At 41.1% G+C, this 19,926-nt stretch overlaps 1 protein-coding gene across 8 annotated transcripts in view; it reads right to left on the bottom strand.

Annotated features, from left to right (window-relative positions):
* Window positions 1-19,926, bottom strand: part of Clhc1 (clathrin heavy chain linker domain containing 1) — an 81,707-nt gene that overhangs the window by 48,168 nt on the left and 13,613 nt on the right. For all 8 annotated transcript variants that reach the window (XM_004668954.2, XM_045148448.1, XM_045148451.1 and 5 more), the window contains 4 exons: window positions 12,552-12,685; window positions 4,651-4,852; window positions 4,438-4,550; window positions 3,426-3,510 (listed from right to left, as the gene is read on the bottom strand). In XM_004668954.2, the coding sequence (XP_004669011.2) occupies window positions 3,426-3,510; window positions 4,438-4,550; window positions 4,651-4,852; window positions 12,552-12,685 (534 nt within the window). The remainder of the gene's footprint in view (window positions 1-3,425; window positions 3,511-4,437; window positions 4,551-4,650; window positions 4,853-12,551; window positions 12,686-19,926) is intronic.

The following is a 19,926-nucleotide window of genomic DNA, read 5'->3' on the forward strand; positions in this document are numbered from 1 at the left end:
AGAATGTGGGAAGTAATAACTTGAACTGAATTTTCAAATAGCTTGGACTTTTTTCCCTCAAAGTATTGGGAAAGAAAATCTGCTTAGAAGGCCAGCCTAGGGGAAATATTAATTGAATGTGGAAACAGCAGAATTAGAGATCAAGAAGTAGTCTTGATATACAGAACCCTATGTGGCTCTTCCAGGCATAAGATTCCCATTAGACAGCTGCTAACACAAGGAGATAATAGTACATGTAAGCCCTATTCTTCCTATAGCAAAAGGTCTTCAAATTTACCCTTATCTCACAGTTAATAAACTGGGGAAAAATTTCTATAATGTAAATTAATATTGAATTGAACTAGAAAAATACTAAATTATTATTAAGCAAAATTTATAAAACTTAGACTCTCAACAAGGATTCTTCTCTCCCATCAAAACTGACAGGCTTATGGGCTGGGGGAAATGGCTTAGTGGATAAGGCATTTGCCTGTGAAGCCTAATGACCCTGGTTCAATTCCCCAGGACCCACGTAAGCCAGATGCACAAGGGGCGCATGCTTCTGGAGTTCATTTGCAGTGGCTGGAGGCCCTGGAACGCCCATTCTGTCTTTCTCTCTGCATCTTCCTCTCTCTCTCAAATAAATAAATAAAATATTTTTTTTTTAAATAAACTGGGCTGGAGAGATGGCTTAGCAGTTAAGTGCTTGTCTGTGAAGCCTAAGGACCTCAGTTTGAGGCTTGATTCCCCAGGACCCATGTAAGCCAGATGTACAAGGTGGCACATGCATCTGGAGTTAATTTGCAAGTGCCTGGAGACCCTGGCATGCCCATTTTCTATCTCTCTCTCTCTCTCCCCCGTCTCTCAGTTTCTTTCTCTCTCTGTCTGTCGCTCTCAAATAAAAAAAAAAAAAAGTTTAAAAAATAGGCTTAGAGCAATATATGGCATAAGAAAATAACACAAGCTTTGGTATCCCACCCCAAAAATTATCTTTACCCACTTCTTTTTGCCTTAATAGCAAGTAAATAAACAGGTGAAGACTGTTTAACATTTAAGAATAAGATATTACATATTCTGACTACATGTTGGCCTGATATCCTATGAAAACACACTTCTAAGGAGAATGTCTTAGATCTTAGCAGTTAAGGCGCTTGCCTGCAAAGGTTCCACTCACATAAGCCAGATGCACAAGGTGGTGCATGCATCTGAAATTCATTTCTAGTGGCTAGAGGACCTGTCCCGCTCATTCTCTTTATCTCTTCCTCTCATAAATAAATAAATAAAGTATTTAAAAAGGAATTGAACTGGCTAGGATAATCGGAACCAAAAAGACAGTCTTAAAAACATTTACTATGTGGAGGTGGGTAGGGAGAGAATTATCATGGGATATATTTTATAATCATGGAAAATGTTAATAAAAAATTTTAATTAAAAAAAAAAAAAACAAGCTGGGCGTGGTGGCGCATGCCTTTAATCCCAGCACTCGGGAGGCAGAGGTAGGAGGATCGCTGTGAGTTCAAGGCCACCCTGAGACTACATAGTGAATTCCAGGTTAGCCTAGGCTAGCATGAGACCCTACCTCGAAAAACAAAACAAAAAAAAAAAACATTTACTAATTTACTAACATCAAGTTAATGACTAAGGAATGTACGAAAAATATAAATAAAACATACCAATACTATAATCCCCTTTTTTTACACTGAAAAAAGTCTCCTAGTCTCTGTTTTGTTTTTCTGCAGAGAGTGTGTGAAAAAAAAAAAAAATTGGGGGGCTGGTGAGATGGCTCAGTAGGAAAAGTGCTGACCACACAAGCATAAGGACATGTGTTTAGATACCCAGCAGCCATGTAAGATCTGAGTATAGCAGCATGTGCCTGGAGAGGCAGACCAGAGGAACCCTGGGGCTTACTGGCTAGTTAGAATAGCAGAATCAATCTGCTTTGGGTTCAGTGACACATTATGCCTCAAAAAAAGGTGAAGAGATGGCTTAGCAGTTAAGGCGCTTGCCTGCAAAGCCTAGGGATCCAGGTTCAATTCTCCAGGTCCCACATTGGCCAGATACACAAGATGGCACATGCATCTAGAGTTCATTTGTAGTGACTAGAGGCCCTGGCATGCCCATATCTTTCTCTCTCTCTATGTGTGTGTGTGTGTGTGTGTGTGTGTTTCTATTAAATAAATAAGTAAAACAAAAATGAGGTGGAAAGCCAGGTGTGGTGGTGCACGCCTTTAATCCCAGCACTCGGGAGGCAGAGGTAGGACTGCCGAGAGTTCGAGGCCACCCTGAGACTACATAGTTAATTCCAGGTCATCCTGGACCAGAGTGAGACCCTATCTCGAAAAACAAAAAACAAACAAACAACAACAAAAAAAAGGTAGAAAATACTTGATGAAGGCACCTGATATTGTGTGTGTACAATGCATACATATCTGTAAGAATGTATGTCCACATATGTAAAAACATTCATACAGATACACATAACATACATACATACAAAAAAGAAATGAATAAAATGCTAGTTTATTTTGTAATCTGTCTCCTAGAATAGAATTTTTTGTTTGTTTTTTTGAAGGTGGGTCTCACTGTAGCTCAGGCTGACCTGGAACTCACTCTGTAGTCCCAGGCTGGCCCTGATGTTTTTTTGAAGGTGGGTCTCACTGTAGCTCAGGCTGACCTGGAACTCACTCTGTAGTCCCAGGCTGGCCCTGAACTCACAGTGATCCTCCTTCCTCTGCCTCCCAAGTGCTGGTATTAAAGATATATGCCACCACACCTGTTCAAAGATTAGAATTAAAAAAAAAAATTAAAGCCATTCTGAGTATGCTGGGACACACCTGAAATCCTAGCAGTTGGGAGGTAGAGACAGGAAGATCAACTCTAGGAGCTGTTGTTTCAAATCAAACAAATAAACATTAAACAAAAATATCCCCAAAATCAATAGCTAGAGACTGTGACCCACCAACATATTAAGTAGCAAATGTGTTAAAAATCAAAGCTTTTCAAAATATTTGTGGGGCTTGAGAGATGGCTCAGTGGTTAAGGGACTTGCCTACAAAACCTAACGACTGAAGTTTGATTCCCTGGTACCTATGTAAAACCTGATACACAAGATGGCAAATATGTCTGGAGTTTGTCTGCAGTGGCTAGAGGCACCCGTGCACCCAATCTCTCTTTCTCTGTGTCTGTCTCTCAAAATACATAAATAAATAAAATATCTGCCTTTGAGTTGGACAGATGGCTCAGCATTTAGAGGTGCTTGATTGCAAAGCCTAATGGTCCCAGTTCAATTCCCCAGTGTACACATAAGCCAAATGCACAGAGTGACACATGGGTCTAGAGTTCCTCTGCAGTGTCAAGATGCTGTGGTGTGCCTATGCCCTTTCTCTCTCCCCCTCACTCCCCTTCTCTCTCTTTTTGCTTGCAAATAAATATTTTCAAATATTTACCTTTCAATGTAGTAAAGCATAATTATAGCTTCTTTTGCCTTGCTTGGATCATCTTCAAATAGCTCATCAACAGTGCCTTTGTCACCTATAAATATTGAAAGAACCATTAAAAGTTGTTTATCAATAGAAAATAATAAACAGAGCCTGGAAAGATGGCTTCGTGGTTAAGGTACTTACCTGCAAAGCCAAAGGACCCAGGTTCAATTCCTTAGTAACCTACATAAGCCAAATGTACAAGGTGGCGCATGCATCTAGAGTTTATTTGCAGTGCAGTGACTAGAGGTCTTGGTGTGCCCATTCTCTCTCTCTATTTGCCTCTTACACTTAAATAAATAAACACAATATTTTTTAAAAAGAAAATAATTGCCGGGCGTGGTGGTGCATGCCTTTAATCCCAGCACTTGGGAGGCAGAGGTAGGAGGATCACCATGAGTTTGAGGCCACCCTAAGACTCTTTAGTGAATTCCAGGTCAGCCTGGGCTACAGTGAGACCCTACCTCAAAAAAACAAAAAAAAAAAGAAAAAAAAAAAAAGAAAAAGCAGAAAATAATAAACATTTTGTAACAACCTATTGCTTTGGTTTCAAATAGCACCAATCTCTTCCTAAACTAGTAGCCTTCCTGCCCCTTTCCTCCTTATGTTTTTTATATTTTATTTTGATTTATTTGAGACAGAGAGAGACAATGGGTGTGTCAGGGCCTCCAGCCACTGCAAACGAACTCCAGATGCATGCGCCACCACGTGCATCTGGTTTATGTGGGACCTGGAGAAATCGAACCTGGGTCCTTAGGCTTCGCAGGCATGCGCCTTAACTGCTAAGCCATCTCTCCAGCCCCATTTCCTCCTTATTTTCAGGAACATTCCAGGTTTTCTCTCTCTGGCTACCAAGTCAATCTGTCAGCTAGCAGAAGTGTGTGCTTGCTTTTATAAAGCTCAGCGTAGGAAAAACTCATTCTTTAGCTGTAGGGAAGATTATTTTCACTGCTTGTACTAATTAAAAGATATAAACTACCATGTACAGCTTTGGTTTTCTGAATTTGCTCCACGACGTCTTGAAGTGAGCTGATCATATCAGATTTCACCCATGAAGTAAGTGCATTCGAAACAATCTGCAGTCTTTGATGACTATAAGTATAAAAACACCAACACATACTGAGCCTGAAGCGAACTGGTGGAATATGAGAATAAACATTAAAAGGTTGCAATTTTTAAGATCATTTCATACCGAAACTGTAACCCTTTGTTTATATTTTCAGCTATGTCTTGCCGTTGTAATAACACAACCATTTCCTCATCCAAATCAGCCTTTCTTTGAGCTGGTACATATTTTATTGACATATCTTGTTTAAGTTCTATATACTTCACTTCAAGATGTTTCAGGTGTTTACTCAGAGCATCTAGATTGACAGATTCTTGGAGAGTCATGCCTACAGGAAAAAGAGACAAACAGACCAAGCCAGATGTGGGACTGGTCCTCAAATAAATATTATCTTAGCAATATAGATTCACTATACTATAAAATAATTCAGAAAAGGTAACATTTACTGTAGCTTACTGAACACAAGTAAATTATCAATGGCTAATGGATTTTTTCTATATCTATTTATTCATTTGGGCACTGGGATCAAACCTAGGGCATGCTAGGTAAATCCTTTAATGTTGAACCAACCTCTAATCCCAGCTAACAATTTTATATAACATAAGTGACAACTCCTTGCAGAGTGACTGAGAGAGAACACACAGACTTCATCATCTCAAAAGAGAGCTGTTGGGACAGAGAGATGGCTTAGCAGTTAAGGCACTTGCCTGCAAAGCTTAAGGACTCATGTTCTACTCTCCAGGTTTCACATAAGCCAGATGCACAGTGATGCAAGCATGTAAGGTTGTACATGCACACAAGGAGGCGCATGCATCTGGAGTTTGACTGCAATGGCTGTAGGCCCTGGTATGCCAATTTTCTCTCTTCTCTCTCTCATTTAAAAAAAAAAAAAGCCGGGTGTGGTGGCGCACGCCTTTAATCCCAGCACTCAGGAGGCAGAGGTAGGAGGATTGCCATGAGTTCAAGGCCACCCTGAGACTCCACAGTGAATTCCAGGTCAGCTTGGGCTGGAGTAAGACCCTACCTCGAAAAAAAAAAAAAAAAAGTTGTTGGGCTTTACCATATGACCCAACCCAGCTATAGCACTCCTAGGCATATATCCAAAGGACTCATCCCATTTCCTTAGAAGTACATGCTCAACCATGTTTACTGCTGCTCAATTCATAATAGCTGGGAAATGGAACCAGCCTAGATGCCCTCAACTGATGAGTGGATAAAGAAGATGTGGCACATTTATACAATGGAGTTCTACTCAGCGGTAAAGAAAAATGAAGTTATGAAATTTGCAGAAAAATGGATGGACCTGGAAAGTATTATACTAAGTGAGGTAACCCAGACCCAGAAAGCCAAGCGCCACATGTTCTCTCTCATATGTGGATCCTAGCTACAGATGACTGGGCTTCTGCGTGAGAATGAAAATACTTAGTAGCAGAGGCCAGTAAGTTAAAAAGGAGACATAAAGGGTAGAGAAAGGAAGGGAGGAGGATACTTAATAGGTTGATATTGTATATATGTAATTATAATGATTGTAATGGGGAGGTATTATGATGGAGAATGGAATTTCAAATGGGAAAGTGTGGGGGTGGGGAGGGAGGGAATTACCATGGGATATATTTTATAATCATGGAAAATGTTAATAAAAAAAAAAAGAAAAAAAAAAGGTTGTTGGGCTTTACCATATGACCCAGCTATAGCACTCCTGGGCATATATCCAAAGGACTCATCCCATTTCCTTAGAAGTACATGCTCAACCATGTTTATTGCTGCTCAATTCATAATAGCTGGGAAATGGAACCAGCCTAGATGCCCTCAACTGATGAGTGGATAATGAAGATGTGGCACATTTATACAATGGAGTTCTACTCAGCGGTAAAGGAAAATGAAGTTATGAAATTTGCAGGAAAATGGATGGATCTGTAAAGGATTATACTAAGTGAGGTAACCCAGACCCAGAAAGCCAAGCGCCACATGTTCTCCCTCATATGAGGATCCTAGCTACAGATGATTGGGCTTCTGTGTGAGAAGGAAAATACTTAGTAGCAGAGGCCAGTAAGTTAAAAAGGAGATATAAAGGGAAGAGAAAGGAAGGGAGGAGGGTACTTAATAGGTTAGTATTGTATATATGTAAGTACTATGATTGAGATGGGGAGGTAATACGATGGAGAATGGAATTTCAAAGGGGAAAGTGCAGGGGTGGGAGGGAGGGTATTACCATGGGATATTTTTTATAATCATGGAAAATTTTAATAAAAATTGTGAAAAAATAAGTAAATAAAAATTAAAAATAAATTTAAAAAAATGGTTGTCTCATGCCTCTGCAGGAAGAACTTGCTTGCATGGCACATCTCAGCTCTTCATCCTCCCAGGCTGATTTTCTCTTCTAAGAAACCTGGAGTCCATCTACTCCAGCCTTTCTTTAAGTCTATATCCAGAGCCTCTAGCCCAGGAAAAAGCTTGAATGATTTTTAGTTTCTCTTCTCCTGCCATCCTCCTGCTCTTCAAGCCCCTCTTACCCCCTATGATCTTACAAGCTGATGTGTTTGTATGTTCTCAGCCAATGGGCAGAAACCTGGAAAGAATTTCTGGACTTTAGCCAACCAGTTTGTCTGGTTTGACTATCCTGCTGAGCGCTGAAACTGGCACTTGTTGCTCCTGTGCCCTCAGGGTGGTCTCATGGGTCACAGTGTGCCAACACCTGAATATCAGGCACTGAGTGGGACATGGTGATGCTCATGTGACTGGCTAGAGCTTTGGGGGTGGGGTGGGGGTTAACTTTTTTTGGTCATGATCACTTTTCCCTTTCTTTTTTTTTTAATTAAATAAATGGATCAAAACTAAATAATTCAAAAAAAAAATGGTTGTTGGGCTTTACCATATGGCCCAGCTATAGCACTCCTAGGCATATATCCTAAGGACTCATCCCATTTCCTTAGAAGTACATGCTCAACCATGTTTATTGCTGCTCAATTCATAATAGCTGGGAAATGGAACCAGCCTAGATGTCCCTCAACTGATGAGTGGATAATGAAGATGTGGCACATTTATACAATGGCGTTCTACTCAGTGGTAAAGAAAAATGAAGTTATGAAATTTGCAGAAAAATGGATGGACCTGGAAAGGATTATACTAAGTGAGCTAACCCAGGCCCAGAAAGCCAAGAGCCACATGTTTTCCCTCATATGTGGATCCTAGCTACAGATGATTGGGCTTCTGTGTGAGAAGGAAAAAATTCAGTAGCAGAGGCCAGTAAGTTAAAAAGGAGATATAAAAGGAAGAGAAAGGAAGGGAGGAGGGTACTTAATAGGTTGGTATTGTATATATGTAAGTAGAAGAATAGATTAACAAGGGTGCAAAGGCCCAAAGTGAGGTCAGGGGAAGAGACTGAGTAAAGGAAAGGTGGAGGGAGGGCTAATCAAAATCTAAGAGGATGCTGGAGAATCTGCTTCTCTTTTTCAGATGGGAGCAGGACCTGAGGAGATAAATGACCCATCACACTTCAGCATAGCCCCAGCCAAAACCATAGAGGAACTGGGGAAATGAGCAAGAGTGCTGCTTTCTCAGTGAACCTGATGCCAGCACAAGGGTGATGGAAAAAGATACTGAGGACACTCAACACCTACCAAACCAGAGATCAAGATGCTCCTAAGAGCCCATCACTGAAGCAGACTTAAAGCACACCCAACATGGCTCAGGGAATTTTGCAGAAGAGGGGGCAGAAAGATTATTAGAGCCACAAATTGGGACATTATGCACAGAGACATTGCCTCTCCCCCATAATGGACTGCTGCCCCCACAATGTATGATCCACAATCCCCACAGGGATGACCTGCATCCCCAATGAGGAGGGCCCCTTTGGAAAAGGGGCAGGGAAGAGGGAAAAGATGGTACCAACATTTGTTTACATAGTAAGTATGTCCATAACTAATAAAAATAAATTTTAAAAAGTGAGAATGTAGGGCTGGAGTGATTCCTCCATGGTTAAGGTACTTGCTTATAAAGCCTAATGACCCAGATTTGACCCCCCAGTACCCACACAGCAAGATGGTGGTGGTGGTAGTGATGATGTGGAGGAGGAGGGAAGATTTCATTAATCTTTCTTCTGTCCTTGTCACCAGTCCTTAGTTTCACTCTTCAAAGTCACTTTCACTAGCTTCTTGGATATCTTTTCAGAGTCTTCTAGGTACATAGGAGCACAGACATATGCTCACATTTTTTCCCCACACATGGTGCAAGTTGTTTCATTCCTTGCTTTATTATTACGTCTTTGTGGGTAATTTTGTTTTTACTTTCAATATGCTGTTATGAAAATCTTGGATCATGTTACAAAAGGAAACATAATTCTATAATAAACACTGCATGTCTCAGTATAAAAAGAAATCTAAGAGGATGCAAATAAAGCATGTGGAATCCTCTGGTCTCTGGCAATGGAACACTCAGGAGCCATAGATTGTTGTTAGAAAATTTTCAGTGCCAGAGATGGGATACCTCCAGTGAGTTGTTGGCCAGGGAGGTCCCTGATGCCCCTAAAACATTATAGGCCATTTCCAAGGCCCTTGGTTTCCCACCAGCAATAGATGGTAAGACCCTATTGCTGAAGACTCTACATACTTGGGCTGCAAGGCCACTGAGAAATCCTGCTGGAACTGAGCCGATAACCTCCTACATGTAGACCAGCTGAAAGAAAGCTGGAAGAAACCATTCTACATGTAGTTCAATGGGAGAAAGAGATACCATCAGTGAAGACACTCAACAGTGGACACTGCAAGCCTTATAATTGGCCAGCCAGGCCAAATGAGCCAACAGGTGCAAGAGTGGCACGTATGTCATGGTGGAAACCAACTGCCCTCCAATTGGATTGGAGGCCCGCTCCATGGGGGGAAATACTTCCCTGATACTGAAAACTTCAAACAGGGGTAGTCTTGAGCCCTAGGGGTGTAACATCTGCTGATGTCTGGATAAGTATATATACTATGCTTATCAAACTGCCCAGTAAGCACTTCTCTTAATATTTATACCCTTATATTAATAATGCTACTCTCACTTTGGGTAGAAAATCTTCTCTTTTCAGATGGCAGTGACTTTGGGATGACTCAGAAGGTATCATAGTGCTGGAAAGAAGTGATTGGAATACTGAGTAACATCTTGACCACACCTTCCAAAGCTCAGAGTCTAATGCGAAAGAGGTGGCGGAAAGAATGTAAGAACCAAAGGAAGGGTAAGACTCCGTACAACATGCTCCCTCCAAACATAAAATGGCCTGGATATCCATGACCTCAGTGCTTGATGCTACCTACACAAGACCATCATAAGAGGAGGAAAAGACCATGACATCAAAATAAAAGAGAGACTGAGATAGAGAGGGGATATGATGGAGAATGGAATTTCAAAGGGGAAAGTGGGGGTGGGGAGGGAGGGTATTACCACAGGAAACTTTTTATAATCATGGAAAATGTTAATAAAAATAAATTCTAACACTATTTAAAAAAATGGTTGTTGGGCTTTCCTCAAAAAAAAAAAAAAATTCATTAAAAAAAAAAAGCACTACATCCAAATTCCCCTTCTCCAGAGCCCCTTTCCCCTGGATTAACCCTGATGGATTTCTTTTTTCGAGGTAGGGTTTCTCTCTAGCTCAGGCTGACCTGGAATTCACTATGTAGTCTCAGGGTGGTCTCAAACTTGTGGTGAACTACTGTGATAGTTAAGGTGTTGTCAACTTGATCTGTTTAGTAATCCACAGGCTGCTTCTAGGAAGGATCAACTAAAGGAGGAGGTCTTTCTCCCAGGGTGAGCCCTTCCCCCAGAGTGGGCAGCCCCGCTCAGAGAGGGACTTGATATAAGGAAGCTCTGGGTAGAAGAATTCCCTTTTTCCTTCCTTCCTTCCACTTGGCTGCCGGAGCTGCTCCCTACCTTCTAGCGTGGATTGAAGACCAGTACGGACTAAAGACCAACATCAACCGAAGACCCACGTGGATCGAAACCCAGCGGCTCCTCAGGAAGCCTCCAGGCTTTCCGGCACCATCTGCAGTGCCAGGTCGGGACTGCTGAGGCATCTGGCCACGTGGACTGAGCAGCTACCAGGTTCGGTGATTCTCAGGCCTGCAACTGCTATTGGACTACTATAAGCTAATCCAATAAATTCCCTTTATAAAATAATTCATTCTAGTAATTCTGTTCCTCTAGAGAACCCTGACTAATACAACTACCTACCCCTCCCTCTCGAGTGCTGGAATTAAAGGCATGTGCCACCACACCCAGCCCTGATGGATTTTTAAAAAATATTTTTATTTATTTACTTACTTATTTGAGAGAGAAATGGGTAGGCTAGGGCCTCTAGCCACTGCAAATGAACTCCAGATGCATGTGGAACCTTGTGCATCTGGCTTTCCATGGGTACTAGGGAATTTAACCTGGGTCCTTTGGCCTTGCTGGCAAGCACCTTAACTGCTAAACCATCCCTCCAGCCCAACCCTGATGGATTTTAATCATTATCATATCCTGAAACCTTTGGCATTTAGACAGTATGTTATTTACCTTGTACTTATTCATATTTATCCTGAGTTTCCTAGTCACACTTTTATATTTGAAAGTAAATTTTTAAAAACTATTTATTTATTTATTTGAGAGTGACACAGAGAGAGAAACAGGCACATAGAGAGAGACAGAGAATGGAGAGAATGGGCGCGCCAAGGCTTCTAGCCACTGCAAACAAACTCCAGACATGTGCAACCTCTTGTACATCTGGCTAATGTGGGTCCTGGGGAATTGAGCCTCGAACCAGGGTCCTTAGGCTTCACAGGCAAGCGCTTAACCGCTAAGCCATCTCTCCAACCCTTGAAAGTAAATTTAATCCTTTTTCTCGCTAAATGCAAAGTATTCATACCAATGTGGAAATCCTGCAGTTTGGAGTAGCGCACAGCTTCTTCCATTTAGACTAAATGTGACTTCCTAAAATTTCCACCTATTGATTCTGCCTCTGGATAAATAATAAGCAAAAACCTTTAAGTTTGAAGTTACTGAACTTAGTCACTATTCCCAAAGTCTTTGTTTTCTCTACTTGAAACTCCTCTGTTCACTGTCAGACAAATATCTCCAAATCTTAGATGAACGCCAGGACATACTTCATTTCTAAAAATGTGACAACAGCATCACATTAGAGACATGAAACCAGTGAATGCTCACATCACATGAACGATATTCATGAAAACAAAATTTACCTACAATTTGTTCATGTGTTATACCACGGGCTCTCAAATTTTAGCATGCATCAGAATAACCAGAACTTGATAAAACACTGTCTGCTGGATTCAATGACCAAGTTTCTGACACAGTAAGTCTGAGAGGAGGCCCAAAAATTTATATTTCCAACCATTCTCAGGTGAGGGTAAGGTTGACATGAGAACTGTACTTTGAAAACCATTGCACTGTTCTTTATGCATCCCATCCACACTGGAAGTCTTATAATCTTTTGGGGTTGTTTTAAGTTTTGTCTTTCCCAAGTGTGGTGGTTTGAATGGATATCCTCCAATTGACTCAGGAATTTATTAAAAGTTTGTAATTTGGATCTTTAGCTGACTGGCTGGAGGATGTGTCACTGTGGGTGGACCTTGGGTCCAGCCCTAAGGTGTGGGGTGGATTTGTAATTCCAGTCCAAAGAGATACAAAATACTTGTGTTCTACTGGGAGTTCCTGAGGTGTGCTTGCTGATGTGATGGTAGAGGCCTTTTGCTTCTCTCTTTCTCTCTCTCTGCTTGGGTATGTGAAAAAAGTGGAGCCAACTCTGCCATTATGGAACTTCCATGGGATCTGTAAGTTTCAAATAAATGCCATTCCTCCCATGAACTGTGCGTGCTTTGGAAGTTCATCCCAGTAACCTGAGGCTCTCTACTATCCCAAGTATTTACCTAGGATCTTGCGTAAAGCTGTTAGTATGCCTTACATTTGGAAACTACTTATATTAGCACATTTACACTAATTTATGTAATGGGTAATAAACTATTCTCTCAAATACTTTAAACAAAATGTTGTACCTGGAATAGGTTTTGAAGGGTCTTTGGAGAAGGTATCATACTTTACTTCTTTCTTATCATACTCTGACCTGAGCTGTTTCATTTGTTCTATTTGTGATTGAATCATTGTGGAATTATTTTCAATAGTCTTCATTCTGAAAAAAAAAAAAAAAAACACAGAAAGACTTCCTAATGTTTGCTACAACCAATTTAACCTTGAGTCATAATATTAAAAGATAAGCTAAACTATTACTTTACTTTGACATTATAATTTTGAACAATTATGAATCAGGAAGAAGATTAGAAAATAATGTCATGAAAAAGTTAAGTAACCTCACAGATAAGAAACAAGTTCCTTTCAGAGTAGCAATAAAATCTAGACATGGTGGCACACCCCAGCACTGGAAAAATGCCAGCTAAGGCACTTGCCTGCAAAGCCTAAGGACCCAGGTTCAATTCCCAGAACCCACATAAGCCACATGCACAAGGTGGCACATGTATCTGGAGTTCATTTGCGGTGGCTAGAGGCCCTGGTGTGCCCATTCTTTCTTTCTCTCTCTCTCAAATAAAAAAACAGAAATGCATAAGTATTAGATACAATCTGATGACTAAGCCATTTTTCTCTCCCACAAATAAAATTAAGTTAAAAAAAAAAAGCTTTTTCCAAGCTATATCAATTTATGAAAGAATCTCTAGAAAGCATTCTTTTTTAAATTTATTTTTATTAACAACTTCCATGATTGTAAACAATATCCCATGATAAATGCCCTCCCTCCTCCCACTTTCCCCTTTGAAATTCCATTCTCCATCATATCCCCTCCCCCTCTCAATCAGTCTCTCTTTTATTTTGATGTCATCATCTTTTCCTCCTATTAGGATGGTCTTGTGTAGGTAATATCAGGCAGCAATGTGAGGTCATGGATATCCAGGCCATTTTGTGTCTGGAGGAGCACATTGTAAGGAGTCCTGCCTTTCCTTTGGCTCTTACATTCTTTCCGCCACCTCTTCCGCAATGGACCCTGAGCCTTAGAAGACTTGTTAGAGATGCTGAGCTCTCCTCTGTCACTTCTTCTTAGCACTGTGGTGACTTTTGGGTTATACCAGTGGTCACCACCATTTGAAAAGAGAAGCATCTCTAAACAAAAGTGAGAGTAGCATTGATATATGGGTATAAACATTAAGAGAAGTGAGAAGTGCTTACTGGGCATGTTTGATGAACATAGTATATACATTTAGCCAGAGAGCAGCAGATGTTACAACCCTAGGGCTCATGACTACCCCTGCTGTAGGTTTTCAATATCAGGGATGTATTCCCTCCCATGGAGCAGGCCTCCAGTCCAATTAGAGGGCATTTGGTTTCCACCATGACAGACATGCCACTATTGCACCCGTTGGCTCATTTGGCCTGGCTGGCAAAATCTAAGGCTTGCAGTGTCCACTGTTGTATCTTCACTGGTGATCTCTCTCTCCCATTGAACTACATGCAGAATGGCTTCTTCTAGCTTTCTGTCAGCTTGTCCACATGGAGGAGGCTATCAGCTCAGTTGCAAAGCAGGATTTCTCAGTGGCCTTTCAGCCCAAGTATGTGGAGTCTTCAGCAATAGGGTCTTACCACCTATTGCTGGTGGGAAAACAGGACCTTGGCAATGGCCTATAATGTTTTAGGGGCACCAGGGACCTGCCTGGCAAAAAAACTCACTGGAAGTTATCCCATTCCTGGTACTGAAAATTTTCTAGCAACAATCTACAGTTCCTGATTCTACTGTCCAAAAAAAAAAAAAAATGTAAGTTTCCATATGATTTATTTATATCCTCTTAGATTTTAATTAGTCCTCCCTCCACCTTTCTTGACTCAATCTCTTCCCCTGACCTCACTTAGGCCTTTCCACCCCATTAATCTATTCTTCTACTTACATACATACAATACCATCCTATTAAGTACCTCCCTCCCTTCCTTTCTATTCCCTTTATCTCTTTTCTAACTTACTGGCCTTTGCTACTGAGTTTTCTTCCTATTCACACAGAGGCCCAATCATCTATAGCTAGGATCCACATATGAGAGAGAACATGGGACTTTTGCTTAGAAAGCATTTATTTTTTTCGAGGTAGGGTAACATTGTAACCCAGGCTGACCTGGAACTCACTCTGTAGTCCCAGGCTGCCTCAAACTCACAGTTATCTCCTATCACTGTCTCCCTACACCTGGAATTAAGGGTGTGTGCCACCATACCCAGCTTTGTTTTTTTGTTCTTAGCATTCAGGTTTTGTTTTTTAATTAATTTATTTGAGAGAAACAGAAAAGAGATGGAGAGTGAGTATGGACTTGCCAACACTTTCTGCCACTGCAAACAAACGCTAGACACATGAGCCACTTTGTGCATCTGGCTTTATGTGGGCACTGGGGAACTGAACCCAGGTGATTAGGCTTTGCAGGCAAGTGCCTTAACTGCTGAGCCATCTTTCCAGCCCAATATTATTTTTTTTAAAGAAATTACTTTTCAGCCAGGCATGGTGGCACATGCCTTTAATCCCAGCACTTGAGAGGCAAAGGTAGGAGGGTCACTGTGAGTTTGAGGCCACCCTAAGTCTACCTAGTGAATTTCATGTCAGCCTGGGTGTTGCAGTCAGGTTTGCATTGCTGGCAGAAGTCACCCGACCAAGAGCGGCTTGTGGGGAAAACAGATGTTTATTTTAGCTTACAGGATCAAGGGAGAAGCTCTATGATGGCAGGCAAAACGATGGCATAAGCAGATGGTGGACATCACTGCCTGGCCTACATCAGGTGGATAAAAGCAACAGAAGAGTGTGCCAAACACTGGTAAGGGGACATTGGCTATAATACCCATAATCCCACCCCCAACAATACACTGCCTCTCGCAGGCATTAATTCCCAAATCTCCATCAGCTGGGAACCTAGCATTCAGAACACCTAAGTTTATGGGGACACCTGAATCAAACCACCACATTCTGCCCCTGGCCCCATAAACTTGGTCCAACTTTCAAAGTCTCCATAGTTTTTATCAATTACAATGATGTTTATACATCCCCATAGTCCAAGGTCTTTTAACTGAGCCATAATACCAAAAATCCCCACCTGCCAAACAAAACCTTAATAGCACAGAAAAAACATTCACACTGCAAAAGATGGCATTGGGCATAGCAAAGAAATATTCAACCAGTATAAGATTTAAAACAACCAGGGCAAACATCAAACTCTGTAGCTTCAAGTCTAACAACTCTAGCCAGTGACAAGTCTCCAAGTCCAACAATTCTAACCAGCAACAAGTCTCTGGCATTCCAATTCTACCCCTCCAGCTAGGCAACTCACAATTCTGGGAAACTTCACCAGGGCTGGCAGCTTTCCTTAGCAGCCATCTCGTGCTCCTGGCATCTCCACTGCAATCCACAGTTCATCCTCATGTCTCCATAGGATCTCCATGCAGGCAATCCTGCTTCACACTGCCCATGGCCATTTGCAAAACACAAGACCATGTTGCAAACTCAATGACCCTCTCTTTCCTACATTTCTTTTTTTTGTTTTTCAAGGTAGGGTCTCACTCTGGTCCAGGCTGACCTGGAATTAACTCTGTCATCTCAGGGTGGCCTTGAACTCATGGCAATCCTCCTACCTCTGCCTCCCGAGTGCTGGGATTAAAGGCGTGCGCCACCACACCCGGCTTCCTACATTTCTTATGCTCCACAATACTAGATAAGGTGCCAATTTGTTAATCCAGGGGGGAATAAATCACACTTTGAAGAACAGGACACTCCTTGAGCACTCAGACCCCTTCACAAGAGTCTACATTTCTCCTTTATACCACTGCAGATCAACTAGCCCAATTTTAAAGATTAAAGTCTCTTGATGGCATTTGAATGGACAGCAGGTCACCCAAAGATTTTTCTTTCTGTGCCATATCCCTCTGGTCACACCAGTTGATTTTTACGCAAAGCAACCCTGCACAACTTCTCAGGGCACAGGCATAACAGCAAGCTTTTCACACAAACTGCTAGCCCAGTCCAAGAAAAGCTCATTCTCACCCACATAAGCCAAACCTCACAGTCCATAGTTCTTAATGCATTCAGGTCTTTCAACTCTTGACCAGAATAGTTCATCAAGCTGTACTTACAGCACTGCAAGGTGTCTCTTAGGCCAAGGTTTCAAATCCTTCCACATTCCTCTTGAAAAGAAGCTCCAAAAGGCCAAAGCCACACAGTCAAGTGTCTAGCAGCAGTCCCACTCCTCAGTACCACTTTACTGTTGCAGTCAGGTTCACACTGTGGGTAGAAATCACCCAACCAAGAGCAGCTTGTGGGAAAAAAAAGAGGTTCATTTTGGCTTACAGGCTCAAGGGGGAAACTCCATGATGGCAGGGAAAACAATGGCATGAGCATAGGGTGGACATCACCCCCTGGCCAATAGATAATAGCAACAAAAGAGTATGCAAAATACTAGCAAGGAGACACTGGCTATAATACCCATAAGCCCACCCCCAACAATACACTATCTCCAGCAGGCATTACTTCCCAAGTCTTCATCAACTGGGAACCTAGCATTCAGAACACTTAAGTTCATGGGGGACATCTGATTCAAACTACTACATTGGGCTAGAGCAAGACCCTACATTGGGGGGGAAAAAAAACCATACTCAGGAAGCAGAGGCAGGAGGATCACTGTGAGTTCAAGGCCACCTGAGACTACACAATGAATTCCAGGTCATTCTGGGGTAGAGCAAGACCCTACTTTGAAAACAAACAAACTAACAAACTAGAATTACTTCAGTTGATGAAAAATTACTAAGAGAAAATGCCAAGAATAAGGACAGATTGTGGGTAAATTAACCCAGCCAGAGTCTTGCTGAAGGCAGGACAGGGTGGTCAGATACCATGGGAAGAAATAGTGGAGAGCTGAAGAGAAGGCTTAGCTATTAAGATGCTTGCCTGCAAAGCCTAATGACCCAGGATCAATATCCCCAGGACCCAGGTAAGCCAGATGCACAAAGTGGTATATATGTCTGAGAAAGTCTGCACAGCTATAGGCCCTGGTGTGCTCATTCTTTCTCTGTCTCTCATTTCATCTTTACCTCTTTCTCTCTCTCTCTCAAATAAATAAGTAAAAATAAAATATTTTTTAAAAAAATAAATAGTGAGCCAGGCATGGTGGCACATGCCTTTAATCCCAGCACTCGGAAGGCAGAGGTAGGATTACAGTGAGTTTGATGTCACCCTGAGACTCCATAGTGAATTCCATATCAGCCTGGGCGAGGGTGAGACCCTACCACAAAAACCAAAATAAATAAATAAGTAGTGGATGATAAAAAGCAGGACCCTTCAATTTGTTGCTTCCAAGAAATTCACCTTTCTATGAAAGATGTACACTATCTTGATGTAAAAGGTTGGAAAATGATGTTTCAAGCAAATGGGCCTAGCAAACAAGCAGGAGTCACTATCCTAATATCAGACAGGGTAGACTTCAGATCAATACTAGTTAGAAAAGATAACAAAGGGCACTTTAAGCTGGGCATGGTGGTGCATGCCTTTAATCCCAGCACTTGGGAGGCAGAGGTAAGAGGATGACCAAGAGTTCAAGGCCACCCTGACACTCCATAGTGAATTCCAGGTCAGTCTGGGCCAGACCCTACCTCGAAAATCTAAAAAAAAGAAAGGTCACTTTATATTGATTAAAGGAACACTCCAACTGGAGGATATTACAATCCTAAACATACATGCACCTAACATGGCGGCTCCCAATTTCATCAAACACTATTAGAATTAAGGTCACAGATAACATCAAACACAGTTGTAGTGGGTGACTTCAACATCACACTCATCAATTGACAGGTCACCCTAGAAAAAATACACAGAGAGACACCTGGATTAAATGAGGTTATAGAACAAATGGACCTAACAATATCTACAGAACTTTTCACCCAAATGCTGCAGAATGCACATTCTTTTTTTTTTTTTCAGAATGCATTCTTTTCAGCATCACATGGAACATTCTCTAAGAGAGGCCATATATTAGGACATAGAGCAAATCTTAACAAATACAGGAAAACTGAAATAATTTCTTGCACTCTCTCTGATAACAATGAGGTTAAACTAAAAATCAATAGCAAGAAAAACTATGGACCATACACAAAATCATGGAAACTAAACAACACATTACTAAATGATGAATGGGTCACTGATGATATCAAGAAGGAAATCAAAAAATTCATAGTCAAGCCGGGCATGGTGGTGCACACCTTTAATCCCAGCCTTTGGGAGGCAGAGGTAGGAGGATCCTGTGGGTCTAAGGCCACCCTGAGCCTACATAGTGAATTCCAGGTCAGCCTGAACTAGAGTGAGACCATACTGAGAAACAAATTAAAAAAATTCATACAGTCAAATGATAATGAGAACACAACATACCAAAGCCTTTGGGACACAATGAAGGCAGTCCTAAGGGGGAAATTTACACCTTTAAGTGCCTATATTAAGAAATTAGAAAGCTTTCCACTAAACAACTTAATGCTTCACCTTAAGGCCCTGGAAAAAGAAGAAAAAGGCAAACCAAAAATCAGTAGACAGAAAGAAATAATAAAGATTAGGGTAGAAATTAATGAAAAAGAAACCAAAAAGCAATCCAAAGAATTAATGAAACAAAGAGTTGGTTCCTTGAAAGGATAAATGAGATTGATAAGCCCTTAGCAAATCTAACTGAAAGAAAGAGAGAAGAGATACAAATTAATAACATTACAGATGGAAAAGGTACCATCACAATAGATACCAGTGAAATTTAAAAAAATATCCTAGAGACTCACTATGAGAACATATACTCTACTAAGCTTGAAAATATGAAAGGAATGATTTCCTTGATTTATATGACCTACCTAAATTAAATCAAGATGAGATTAATCACATAGACTTAAATAATAAGTATGGAGATCCAAGCAGTTATCAAAAATCTCCCAGCTAAAAAAAGTCCAGGCCCAGATGGATTCACTGGTGACTATTACCAGACCTTCATGGAAGAACTAACACCAATGCTTCTCACTTTTTTCCATAAAATAGAAAAGGAATCCTACCAAACTCCTTCTACAAAGCCAGCATCACCCTGATACCAAAATCAGACAAAGACAGAACAAAAAAAGAAAATTACAGACCAATCTCTCTCATAAACACAGATGTAAAAGTTATGGACAAGCAGAATACAAGACTATGTAAAAAAGACCATTAACCCTGACCAAGTAGGCTTTATCCTAGAGATGGATCCAAGACCTTAATATCAGACCTGAAACTCTGAAACTGCTAGAGGAAAATTAGGGGAAACCCTTCGGTATTGGCAGACTTTCTGAATATAACTCCAATCACTCAGGAAATAAAACCACAGATTAACCACTGAGACCTTATGAAA

The sequence above is a fragment of the Jaculus jaculus genome, chromosome 4, assembly GCF_020740685.1.
Source record: "Jaculus jaculus isolate mJacJac1 chromosome 4, mJacJac1.mat.Y.cur, whole genome shotgun sequence".
Taxonomy (NCBI): domain Eukaryota; kingdom Metazoa; phylum Chordata; class Mammalia; order Rodentia; family Dipodidae; genus Jaculus; species Jaculus jaculus.